This window comes from Curcuma longa, unplaced genomic scaffold (genome assembly GCF_044706935.1).
Source record: "Curcuma longa cultivar G26 ecotype Majalengka, Jawa Barat unplaced genomic scaffold, ITB_CL_G26_1.1 contig_24256, whole genome shotgun sequence".
Classification (NCBI taxonomy): Eukaryota; Viridiplantae; Streptophyta; class Magnoliopsida; order Zingiberales; family Zingiberaceae; genus Curcuma; species Curcuma longa.
This window is the reverse complement of record NW_027432371.1, coordinates 1-14,004: the sequence shown is the minus strand read 5'-3', so window position 1 is coordinate 14,004 and position 14,004 is coordinate 1. Positions and strand designations below refer to the sequence as shown.

Sequence of the window (14,004 nt, the reverse complement as noted above, 5' to 3'; positions counted from 1 at the left end):
ACGTAGATGTTGAACTGCCGCGATTGATTGGTGCCGGAGAGATAAAAAATCTCGGATACGTGGAGGATGGGGAAGAACTGGTTAACGTAGCCGGCGAAGGGATCCCATGGGATGACAAGGCTGAAGGAGTTGTTGGGGGTGGCGGCGGTCTGCATGCATGACGACAGAGGGAACTTCGAACAAGTCCGGGGAGAAGTTTTGGACGGTGGAGTTGGTGGAGACGTCGTTCCAGTTCCAGTTCGACTGCGAGGAGCTCCATGGCGACCACGATCGGGTCGTCCGGATAGCTAGACAAGGAAGCGCGATGCACATTTTACCAGTTTAGTCCAAAAATAATAAAGAAATTACTTAAAGACAGATTTTATAATTATAAATTATAAAATATACTCGATATATTTGTAAGACTAAAAATTTATAGAAATTTCACATTAATTAATATCTATGCTTACACGTTTTGTTAAACGTCTAAAAAATGCCTTTTATTATTGATGATGTCTTTTTGTTTGTTCGGACTCTTGCTCTCCAACAAGCTGGATAGTCTCCCAAAGATTCGAGATTCTACGACTTGAAAAGTAAGTAAAATAGGTTAGAGGTTGGTCGGCTCTACTATCACGGCTACTCCAATGTTTAAGTTCGTCACTAGTGAAAGAGATTTAAGCAAAGCTAGAAGAAGAATAGATTGGAAATGAGAAAAGTTTTGTGAGAAAGAGTTACCTTTGCACGCAAGAAAAAAATCATACTTGTGACCTAGTCATCCTCATGAAGGTTAGTAAGGTAACTAGATTCGAAATCCGTTAAAGGTCTCTTCATTTATAGAACGTCGTGTATTCATCGGAAGGAGGACTAGGAGATCATATTCGACAACCATTAGATATTTCTGTACTCCTGATGTGTCATGTGTCCATCAACCTGTGACTTCGGGAACTAGGTCTAATCACCATTAAATGGATTTTCCACGTCGATTGCCCGGAGCCAAGGCCGAGTACCCAATTGCATTAATGTTCAGAAATGTCAATCTTTGAGCAAGAAACCACGATGCTTGAGAAGCCAACATGTGAGTATTGAGTCAGGGTGCTTGAGGATTGAGTATTTGAGCACTGAGAGCAACTCCAACCGGTGCCCTTTTACACCAAAATGGTGTAAAAGTGGCACCATTTGTCTCCAATGGATACACCAAAATGGTGTCTGTGAACAGTGCGGCACCATTTTGGTGCCACACTGTTCACTTGCACCAAAATGGTGCAAGTGTAATATTAATTAATATAAAAATATTTTTAAATGCTAATATTCTTTTTAGTGTAGGAAATGGTGTCTCTAGTTGGAGTTGAAAAAAAATTTGGTGTTGAAATGACACCAAATTGGTGTTGAAAGAGCACCAAAATGGGTTTTATGGTTGGAGATGGTCTGAATCCAAATGCTCAAGAAACCAACATCTGAGTATTGAGTCATGGTGCTCGCGGATTGAGTATCTGAACATTGAATCCGGATGCTCGGGAAACTAATATATGGACATTGAGTCTGAGTGCTTGAGGAAATTGATATTTGAACACTAAGTCTAGATGCTCAGAAAAATCGATATCAGAGTACTAAATTTGGGTGCTTAGTGAAATCAATATATGGACACTATGTCTGCATGCTCGGGAAATCGATATCTGAGCATTAAGTCCAGGCACTCAAGAAAATCAATATTTGGGCACTAGGTCTGGGTGCTCGGGGAAATGGATATATGGATACTGAGTTCGAGTACTCGAGGAAACTGATATTTGAACACTAAACTCGGATGCTCGAGGAAATTAATGTTTGAGCACTAAGTCCTAGTGCTCGAGAAAATCGATATCTAAATACTAAATTCGAGTGCTTGGGAAAATCAATGTCTGAGCACTACGTTCGAGTGCTAGAATAAATCAATATATGGACATTGAGTCCGGGTGCCTAGGGAAGTCAATGTTCATTGTTCAAGCACCAAGTCAAGGTGCTCGAGAAATAGCCCAAGCACTAACAATTATCATTTTGTCAAAAATAAAAATAAACAATTCAGAAAACAAGACTTATCCTATTTCTTTTAACTCGAATAATAAATTTAATTTATTTAAATTACTATTAAAAAAGTACTATTTATTAATTCGATTAAAATTATATAAACTTGACTAAAGTAACTTTAACTTGGTCAAAAAGCCCTTTAAAAATATTATAAGATCCTAATTATTATAATAATTTTAAATTAATTTTAATTAAATTAAAGATAAATTTAAACAATTTTTTATAAAAATGATAAAAATGTATTTTAATAAATAATATTTATATGTAATAATTTTAATTAATTAAATTAAATCAATTTATTTTAACATGCAGCAACTAATATTAAAAAATGTTAAATAAAATATTTTCAAAAATAAAAATACATGTTTTATAATATTTAACCAAAACATTAACTTTAATGATATTACTTTTAATCATTAAATCTTTCTCAATAAGACTAAACTCTTTGTGACTTTTGGTCATGTAATAAGATTTCAATATTTTTATTTTCAACAAATATAATAATAATAATAATAATAATAATAATAATAATAATAGATTTCACTCCCAAGTTCCACCTGTTCTATAGCACCAAACTCCGGCATTCGTTCGCCGCCGAATAAAGACTGTCCTTCAGCGGTCGCATGTCGATCCCGGAGATGAACGGCGTCCCTGCCAGTGTTCACCAGGCACATCAATAAATACCTAAAAGACAGAGATCTCATTTGATGATTATCCATTCAATAATTCTTTAATTGGTTTTAATTTGTCTACTGAACTATATATATTTACCCGGCGGTGGCCACCGTGTTGGTCTCTCTCCGTCCAGTAGAATGACTCCGCCGTGGTTGCGTTCATCCTGTCCCAATAGTTGATGCCGAGGTGGAGATCGAAGGATTGCAGCTGGCCACTAAGTCCATCGTAGTTGCCGTAGAAGAACCATGCACGTACGCCCGGAGGAGGTACTTGGACCCCGCTCCAACGCCGGCGACCCGATGGTGTAGCAGTTGCGGGTGTCGTTGGGGAAGGCGCCGAGGGTATGGAGCCCAAGGGTCTTGACGTCGTCGACGTAGGCGACGGAGATGTTGCGGTTGACGCCAGTGTCGATGAAGTCGGCGTCGGACACTACAAACATATTTTCAAATAGCGACGGACTGTTTCCGTCGCTAATCGACATTAGCGACCGATTAGTGACGGAAACAGTCCGTTGCTATTTTTTTTGTCGCTACATCATCTTAGCGACGAAATTTATAATTCCGTCGTTAAATATTTAACGACGGAATTTTTTACCATCGCAAAAGAATAGCGACGGAATATAATATTCCGTCGCTAATTAGCGACGGAATTTAATATTCCGTTGCTATTTTGTAAAAAAATAAAAATAAAAATATTTCTTTGTTAGCGACGGAATTATAAATTCCGTCGCTAAAATTTTTTAAAAATTAAAAAAAAAATATATGGTTATTAGCGACGGAATTTTAAATTCCGTCTCTAATTAGTGACGGAATTTAAAATTCCGTCACTAATTTTAAAAAAAAAATAAAAAAAATTTCGATTATTAGCGACGGAATTATAAATTCCGTCGCTAATAATATAATTTTTAAAAATATTTTAATCTGTATTGCTGAATTTCCTGTTTACACAACAACAAAACCAATATAATATAATAGAAATACACAAATAGGCCAACAATGGTAAAACACAACACTAATATAACTTCTGAATACAACACATATCAATATACTCCGATAGAATCTGAATATAATAACATAATTACAAATATCTGGATACAATGATACTGTATCAAATGTCAAAATACAAGAACTGATCAAAATTATATTTAAACGAGCCGAAGCAAAATAGAAGATCCTGCAAAAAAACTAATAAGATAGTTTAGTTGTGGTTACATGCTTTTAGAAGTGAAATATAACTACAAAAGTATGGTTTCCATTTCAACATTATTATAAAGGATTTTTTCAAGTTAATTCAAAACACTGAGAATTAAATTGGCACACAGTAGGAGTGGATCAAGTGATTTTATAAAATGGAAACCTTTTTTTTATGGACTGCAAGCTCGGCCAAGGAATGTGGCTTGTGCTTCTCATTCCAAAGTTCTTTCTCCTCTGTATGTGTAATCCCTGTTTCAGTTGAACTTTTGAAGTAAAAATAACTAAAAGTGCTGCTGCATTACATAGGCATAAAATTAGGTATATACATTAGTCATTTCAAGTATTAATGTGTCATTTCACCAAAAGCTATATACATTAGTCATTATGATGAATGACAAGGAAAAGCATAGGGTTCATATTATTATAAAAAAGTTAAGGCAAAGGTGTAATATACTTGATGCAATCAGATCACACAATCAAACTTGGAAGCAATTAAATGCAATCATAAGCAGGATGATTCTGCAGCATTTACATAAACTGAAAAAGTTGGATTTTGCTTGTGCCTTTACAAAAGCCAACTAAATCCAACCAGCAAATTGTACCAACCAAACTGCAACGACCAGATGAAGCAACCAAAACCAACCCACTCAGATCACCACACACAAAATGCAAGAAGGAGCCTACGGCATGCATGATCAACTCAAGTGCTGAGATATAAAAATGAAGAAGCAATAAGGAGCAAATATATATATATATATATATATATATATAAAGGCTCTTGATCTAAAATGTTATTACACCCACCTGCTAGTGATCACCAAGTAAGCATTACTAATGAGATCTATAAGCCTAATTTATCTTTCAGAATGATGAAAGATTTGTTACAAGTATTTTATATGTATTTTCATTGTTGCAAACAGTATAACCAATAAATTGTGAAGATGCTCAGAAATTTTTTCAGAAAGACTATCAAATGCAACCTTAAGAAGAGCAATAGATGTAAGAGCTTACACTAACAAGCTTGAGAAGAAAAAAAATAATAGTTGAATATACAAAGTTGCATGAAAAAAGAGAATATCCTGGCACTAATAAAGCATTTGGTGATCAATAAGGGGGTTCAAACTCTAATCAGCACTGAGATAATAGAAACCTATTCTCTCTGGATAGTATCTTCCAAGTAGTTTGTTTCATTTTTTTTTGTGTTTTTTCTTTTGATCATCCTCTATCTTCTTTTATAACTCATTAATAGAACAACCTATTTGAAAAATGAATGCTTACAAGTAATAACTTCAAAAAAATTAAAAGTAATAGAAATGCTAACCTATCTTGCAGACAGCTACTGATCAGGAGCATATAGGCTGCAACTTTATGACTTTCTGGCGTAAAACTGCATTATAAAACATATAATTGTTAGACATATGTTATAAAATAAATAATGAATTAAAAAATACTAATAACACCAATACTAGTACTTACCACCCGCCAACAACTCTCAAAACAGTCCGGCCAACTGGTGCTGCTGCCTGATCAGACATATGTGTATCTGCAAATAATATTATAACACAAAGAATGTTCGAAATAAAAATGCTACAACATTCAGCTTTTGGGATAAGTGATTAGCCATCTACTACATTAAGTTTTTTTGTCATAAGTCGACTTGTTTTACATTGACAGTCGACTGATCTTATCTCAATTGACTGGTTTTACCACATCAGTCGATTGATATTATCTCAGGCGATCAAACTTCATCAGGCGTGAATACAAAGTTTGTCTAAAGGCAAGAACAATTCAAATGAAAATGACAAGGCATGAGAACTTAACATAACCTAATTTCTTTCCAACCGATCAAACTTCAAATATAAACACTGAATGCATCGATATCCATAGTCTAGTTTATCTTTAAAAAATGCACCACTGCATTACATTTTAGAGTGATGCTACTTGTCACAACATATTCCCGTCACAAATTTGTGATGGGAATCTGGACCGTTCAATCACAATCAGGGGCGGAGCTATTGGTGGGCCAACCTAGGCCATGGCCCAGTCTTGGAATCGTAAAAAAAAATGTCGATTCCCCTGCTTCTGCCCTAACGAGTGCCGCCTCCCGTTCTCCGCCTCCTCCGACAACCGAGTGCCGCCTTCCCTAGCCCATGCGAGTCTTCTTCTCCCGTTCTCCGCCTCTCCCACGATTCCCCTGCTTCTGCCCTAACGCGACGCTGTTCGTGAGCGTCGCCTACTCGCCTTCCAACTCTATTTCTCTGCGCCGGGATCGCTGCTGCCACCGTAGTTTCTCCCGATTTCTCCTTCCAACGGTAAAAACCAAAACCTTTTTCTTTTGGCTTTATCTCGTTCCAATCTGTTGCAGGAAATTTCAAGTATACTTTTGTTAATTAATGTATAATTAGGATGGATAAATAATTAGACTTAGAGATTTTGATAGTTGAGATAACTGTGAGATGGGATGTTAATTTCGATTACTCCTTGATTAAGATGTGTTTAGGCATGAGAAGTGGGGTTGGAAGAATGCAGAAACTGTTTTGGCACGGGTTCTACATGGAATAGAAGAGAAGGCTGAACTAATTCTTAAGTTGATCTCTTGATTACAACTTTATGATGTTTATGAGAAACTGGACACAAATAATTGATAATGTTTTTGGTGAAACAATTTCTGCAGCAAGAAAATTCATTGAGTCAACTTCCGATAGGAAGATGAAGTGTGCTCTCAGATGCAGAAGCAGCTAAAAGTTTCTAAAGAATTTGGGTCAGCACACGAAGAAACAGATCTGTCGCTGGTATTGATTGTCAGGATAAACTTGGGCTCTTAATAAAGAAAGAAGATTTACTAGTAAGGAGCTTTTCTAGTTCAGATAATTGTTTTTCATGCCCTAATGAGAGTGATAGCAGCACTAGCTCTTTGAATGGTCATTTTCCAATAGACAAGTGCCATTAAAATCTCATCCTGCAGAAAACTGCATTGCTGAATATTGTGCCAAGTCAAACAATGAACATGCACCCTTCTCTTTATTCCAATATGGTGGTCCGGTAGATGGGAACAAAACTGATATCTGAAACTGAAATTAAAAGGCAGAACTGATACAAGGAATGCAGTGAAAGGTTTGATTAGAATTTTAGGAAAAAAAAAGTAAAAACTGGAGTATTGGTGTATTAGATTGATGAGTTAGCTGCTTTCAAAGATTATCTTAAAAATTTTACAGCCTCAGGAAGTAAAAAGAGGACTGATATAACCAGAGTATCAACTGCCATTTCTTTGTATCACTGCTGAGATTGCTGAATGGAAGTAGAAGCTGAGTTATATGAAGACTCAGGCAAACAATCTGCTGCTGAAATCTCAGAACCCTATGGTTTACTTCACGAATTATCTTTAAACATTTCTTAGATAATTGTTTATTTTTTATTAAAATCTAAATATATTTATTATTTTTATCAATTTGTTAAAAAAATTTGGCCCACCCTTCGGAAGAATCCTGGCTCCGCCCCTGATCACAATCACCCATTCAATCACAATCACCCATTCAATCAACGATCAGGATTTAATCTTAATTTTAAAATCTAACGGTGCAGATTCTCGTCACAACATTTGTGACGGGAATTCTATTGTGACAAGTAGCTTTTTTCTACATTTTAACATGTGAAACATAACCTATTACATGAAACACTATTTCAAAAAATAATATTAACATCCATGTTTATGTTATACCAATGCATCCATGCACCGGCACCACTTACAACTTTCCAACAATCAGTTTTAGAGTTTTGCAACAACTGATCCTTTGGTCTAAGAAATGGCCTTACGTGGGTAAATGACAGCATGCAACGCCAAACAAACATCCACACAGTCAACAGGAACAGTTAATGGCGGATACACAAAAAAATTGTATTTTGCAATAAAGAAATACCATTCGGTTTATAAAATTCAGTTAATGAATTATATAAATCATGGATTCAATCCTGTGGTTATGATGGGAATAAAGAAATAGTATTTTGCAATAATACCTTATGATGTGTATTTTAACCCTAAATATTAACTTTAACATAAATATTATCCCTAATTATTAACCATCAAGAAATAATTTTTGGCGAGGGCTAATAAATTTTTTTTTTACAATGTACAGTATAGAGGAATTAATAATTTTTTTAAAAAAAGTAAATGTGCGGGAGGAAAAGATCCTGATCCGAAAATCCAAAAATACATATCACTCAAAATGCAGATCACTTAGGCCTTAGCCAACTATCTCTTATCCTCTCCTAATATCAAAACGGACAGAATCTCCCCAGTAAATTGGGGGTATAAGAGGTATACATAATGTTCCTGTCCAAATACACATCACCCGATCCGACTTTGCCAAAGTCGGATTCGACTACTAACCGCTTCTTGCCCACCACCCGATCCAACTCCTCAACGGCTTTTCGCATGACGTCAGGTTGTTCCAGCAAGTGTGCCAACAGCCACTCCGCTGTGTTTGAGGGATTGTCCACGGCGGCATAGATTAACTCCTACAAAAAAAGAAAGAAAGAAAGTAATTATTTCTTTGTAATGTAATCTTGAGCCTTGTGCTTTCGGATAGGAGCACGATGTGTTTAGCTAAGTAGGGATAGACTATCTAGTGAGTTAATTTGAAGTCTTTGTAAGAGAATTAAGGAATCTTTTCATAGGATTATGGGAAGGTAACCGACTTTAAGGTTGGTTTAGTCGATTGGAGCATTACTATCAACTGAGTGTGAGGGTTCGATGAATAGAATATTTTTGTTCAAGCAACAATTGACCGTAGGATCGTTAATACCCTTAGCTAGACTAACTACTCGATCAATTGGCACAAGTTGAAAAAAAATCTCCTTAGCTAATAAGTCCTTTATAATAAAATGATATGATAATCTATTTTTGATAATAAATTATTGAAATTTAATACTTATTTAGCATAGACAATATCTTTATCTCTTTCCTTTTCTAGTATCATACATATATATTAAAATAGTATCATTCTAGTAAAAAAATTAAAATTCGAGTTGAGGTGAGATTTTAAATCTTGATGAGAATAAAAATTATTAATATGAATAAAAAAATCAAGGAATTAAAAATTGCCTACGGGGTTATGATGTTATGTTAGTAAGGTAGGATGATTTTTTTAGATAAACGATTTAAATTTTATTTTACACATATTAAAATTTTATGATGTTTTATCTGAAATAACAATAATAATAATAATAATAATAATAATAAATATAACAAATATTTTATAATATCCACCAACGGTAAAAAAAATGAGGAAGATTCGAAGTGGGCGAGCTGCGGCCAAATCTGATAACAAAAGTCAAACGATCACGCAAAGAACCACCCGCTCCTATCCCCTGAATGCCCCTCCAAGATCCTCATAATTTCAGAAACGCCATTGCCTTCTCTCCGGTTCCTCCGCAGGGCGCTCGGGGGCATTATCGTCCACGAAAATTAGAAAATAAAACGATTTAGATTCAAGGTATCGAGAACAAGGAACGAGAGCAGCACAAGTTCGCCTCTCTCTCTCTCCTCGCCTCGCCGGCTTCCTCTCGCCGCTCGCGGAAACCACCACGCACTCGGATTAGGGTTTGGTTTCTGGTCCGGTTGGTGGGCGGGTGGAGGTTTCTTGAGGAGTTTTCTGGATATTTGGTCGAGGCCTGAGTGGAGGCGGAGCTTGGGGCGTAGAGGGGCTGGATCTTGGTGGCGCAGGGAGGAGGAGGACCGTGGTCGGCCTCCTCGGCCCGCGCTGCCGCCAGCCAGCGCAGCCTCGCGCTGCTCAGCACCTCGGACGCGATCACGCGCCGCATCTTCTTCCACTGCGGGCCCAGCGGGCAGTCGCACTGGCGATCCTGGCGAGGGCTTCAGCCCCCTCCAGCCCTCGCCTGGATCCGCCCCTGCCATCAACTATCAATATTAACCATAAATATTAACCATAATAAAATTATTAACCATAAAAATTTAAAATTATTAACCCTAAAATTCATACCAGAGGGGAAGTTGTGCTAGAGAAGAACAACGCTGGATCCGAAGCAGCGTTCATCGGAGGTAGGAAGTCACCGCACGAGGAGAGAATGCCAGAGGAGAGAATGCCGGAGTAGAGAACGTCGGCCGCGGGACTGTGCGCCGCGAGCAGCCACGTGAGAGAGAAGACCGACTGCACCAGAGAGAGAAGTCGCCGGAGGAGAGTGCGCGCGAGAGTGCCGAAGAGTCGCCGGAGAGAGTGCCACGACAGTAATTTTCGCCGGAGAGAGAAGTCGCCAGAGCAGAGAACGAAAAACGCACGCGCACGAAGAAAAGGATCGACGGAGCCCTAAAATCGCGACTTTAGCGACGGAATTTAATTCCGTCGCTAAATTAGCGACGGAATATTAATTTTCGTCTCTAATTAGCGACGGAATTTATTTCCGTCGCTAATTAGCGACGGATTTTAATTCCGTCGCTATAATTAGCGACGGAATATTAATTTTCGTCGCTAATTAGCGACGGAATATTAATTTCCGTCACTAATTAGCGACGGAAATACAAATCCGTTGCTAATTAGCGACGGAAATAAATTCCGTCGCTAATTAGCGACGGAAATTAATTTCCGTCGTTAAATTAGTGACGGAATTAAATTCCGTCGCTAATTCCGTCGCTATTTCAAGAGTTTCTTGTAGCGGAGATGTTGGTCGACGTAGGACGAACCAGGCTCGAGGAAGCCTAGGGCGTCCGTGGACTGAGAGAGAGCTCCGGCGGAGGCGAGGAGGATCGGCCACCAAAATCTGGAATCCATCTTCTTCTTCTTCTTCCGGTATGCAATCGCCGTGGTAGAACAGAGCAGAGCATCGTTTATATAGAATCTAGAACAATTTTCATTTCACTCCTTATAGTTTCTATTGATACAAATGAGTCCGTTTGCAAAAAATATTTGTATTATTTTTTTTCACCATATAAAAATATAATGATTTTTAAAGGAACACTTAATCACTACCAAAGGGAATTAGACTCATGATACGAGTCTATAGGTCGGGAAATAAAAATGGAAAAAAATTTGAATCATATAAAATATCTGTATTATTATTTTTATTTATTATTCTTAGATATCTTACTTATTTGCAGGATTTATTTTATTTAAATATCCCTATAACACAAATTTTGTGAAAGTACCATTTTCAAAAAATATCTCCATCGCATTTTTCGAAACACTTTTTAATTAAGTCATTTACCAGTTTTTTTTGAAACATTTGTTGTAACGTTTCAAAGATTTCTAAAATCACTCTAATTTAGCTACATTTCCATGTTGTTATAGTGTGTCATAGATGTAAGACTCGTCCTTGGGATAATGGTACAACAGTAGGACATCCGGGTTGTGATCCAGGGACTCACGGTTCAATCCCCAGCTACGGCATATTTGCAAGAATTTTCTTCCAAATGGGGAACGCAATCAAAGGATGCTGAGTATTTGGATTGACCACCGTATGCGCTTCTCGATTTACCCTGGTGGTCGGTGGGAAACTTCCGTGGGACCGGGCCGACCACCCTCAGAGATTGAGTCTATGAGACTGACTGGGATTTATCATTTTTTTTTGTCATAGATGTAAGACTCAGGTCTATAGTGTGTCATATTGTATTTTTATGTAGTATATCATTGCTGTTTCCATAAAACTAAAGAGCAATAATACACAATATGAAAAATGTAGCATGAAACTCAACATGACACACTCTTCTGCAAAAAGATGGATTTACCACCTTAGCGGCCCAACATGACACACTCTTCTGCAAAAAAGGTGGATCCGCCACCTTAGCGGCCCCATACGGTCGGCCCCACGACCATCTGTAAGGAGGTAAATCGAGAAACTGCAATTGATCAAGATGTGAGTTCCATTGCATGGATGTGAGACCCATTGCATGAAGTGTGTCATGTTAAATTTCATGCTACATTTTTCATATAGTGTATTAATTTTTTAAAATACTGGCTTCCACACGTCTCAATTTCAGTATTTGAATGATCTAAGATATCAAATATGCTAAACCAATGTATTGATGAGGATCGGCTACACTGAACATCATTGCCAAGGATTGAGGAACTTTATCTTAACACAAGGAACAAGAAATATACGGAATTTTTCTCCGTAACAAAGAGATGAGATTGTGAAAATACAAGACGCATTCAAATGGAAGAACATACAACAGTTTTTGCCATACTAAATAAAGTATCATCTACACTTCACCAAATACTATTTTCCTTCACACAAGTAATAACATTATAAAAGCTACACGAGTGAATTTGAAGCAAATGACATTTTGAACCTTAACAACCATTATGACACAGTTTTAAGAGGGAAGAGTTGAGCAAACCCGTGTTTATCTTGCCGTTGGTCCAGAAATCTCAGTCATGTCTATCTCAAGAGCTCTGTTCAGGCTCGCATTGCTTATCTCGGAATATAAATTTTCACTGCGTGCGACTCTGTTCACAGTGTTATCATGAGAGCTCTCTAGTTCTAAGCTCTCTTTTAGCTGCATCACAACTTCTGATATGGTTGGCCGTTGTTGGGATGTATGTGATGTGCATTTCAGCGCAACATTAGCGCACTTCCAAATACTATTTATGTCATACACCCCTTCCAACTTGGGATCTACAACATCCTCAATGTATCCTTTGGCAAGCCTTTGGAGCACCCATTGGGTTAGGTGTACAATTTCTGTACCTTGAACTATTGGAGGTAGCCCAGTGATCAGCTCCAAAAGAACCACTCCATAACTGTACACGTCACTTTTCTTGCTGAGCTGAAAGGTATTGTAATACCTGACAAGTAATACGGCGGATTTTAAATCATAAATTTTGCACAAAAATAAACAGAGTATGAAAGCTTAATGACACTTTAGTTGAAGTTGACTGCCTCATTGTTAGTCATTATAGAGAGAGAGAATCACTAGTCCAGAAGATTAGTTGTGGAGATATGGTTGGATATAGCCTGAGATTTTCACAATGTGCATATGCTTGCTATTATTGAACAAAATGGATCTATAGTCTAAAACATGCAAGATATATGATTTAAACTTTGAGTGATTATCCAAATACCACTTGCTACAGTCCAATAAATCGCAAAAATCATGATTCCTCTTAATTTAACTCGATGTATTTTCTATCAATCTATTTCTTCAAATTTATTTGCTTACTTATTGCTACAACTACTAATGTTTTCAGTGGTTGCATTTCATTCCAGGATAGAAAAAACATATATATTATGAACCAAGCCTCCTTTCCTTAATTTAAAAAAAAAACCAAAGTAAATAGTCGAAGCACACAAAGACATGGATAGTTATATTAAAACATGGATCTCAAAACGTGAAGTTTCATGATGATGAATTTTCGCTTTTTTTTTTTTTTTGGATTCCTTGGTTACTATCTTTCTACTAGGTAGAGATGCTTGCTTGAAACAACTAAATAAATGAAAAACAATGACATACTCAGGATCAAGGTATCCAGGAGTTCCCACCACTACAGTGGATACATGACTGTTCGCCTCATTTGGAAAAGCTTTCGAAAGCCCAAAATCTGCTATCTTAGCTTCCAGAGCTTCACTCAAAAGGATATTTCCTGACTTCACATCTCTATGAACTAATGGTGGTTTGCATCCATTTTGCAAATACTCTAGCCCTGCAAATGCAATTTAATAAATGAACCAAGATGGACTCAGATGAATGGTCTAGAAATCAGGCAAGGAAATATTGATTCTTGACAATTCACATTATTCCAAACCTTGTGCAGCATCAATTGCAATATGAAGACGTTGTCTCCAGCTTAAAGCTGTAGCATTGTTTGCCCTACCTGCATAATGTCAAATTAACAAGTCACCACCATTTTGTCGATAGTGCCTTTTAGACATCATCATTCTCCCTTTGGTACTCTCAGTTGCATTCAACTTGCATAAAACTATAATTCAATTTATAATTAAAAATTTACTTGTACACAGCAGCAAGCAAATAAGAATGCACATGTTAAATTTAGTTATCCATGTGTTTGACAGGAGGATGTATCTTTAAATAATTAGATTGTAAGCTTAATCTAGTCTTGTCACCTGATTGTCATGCATGCTATAA

General features: G+C 37.0%; 1 protein-coding gene and 1 pseudogene across 1 annotated transcript; both read right to left on the bottom strand.

The window, feature by feature from the left end:
• Window positions 1-8: 8 nt before the first annotated feature.
• Window positions 9-10,717, bottom strand: LOC141818321 (putative leucine-rich repeat receptor-like protein kinase At2g19210; annotated as a pseudogene).
• Window positions 10,718-12,104: 1,387 nt separating this feature from the next.
• Window positions 12,105-13,739, bottom strand: LOC141818322 (putative LRR receptor-like protein kinase At1g51890; the record flags this gene model as incomplete). The annotated part of the gene is made up of 3 exons (XM_074705842.1): window positions 12,105-12,706; window positions 13,372-13,561; window positions 13,664-13,739. Coding segments are annotated over 3 exons (708 nt in total), but the record flags the coding sequence as incomplete, so codon positions are not given.
• Between the last annotated feature and the right edge of the window lie 265 nt (window positions 13,740-14,004).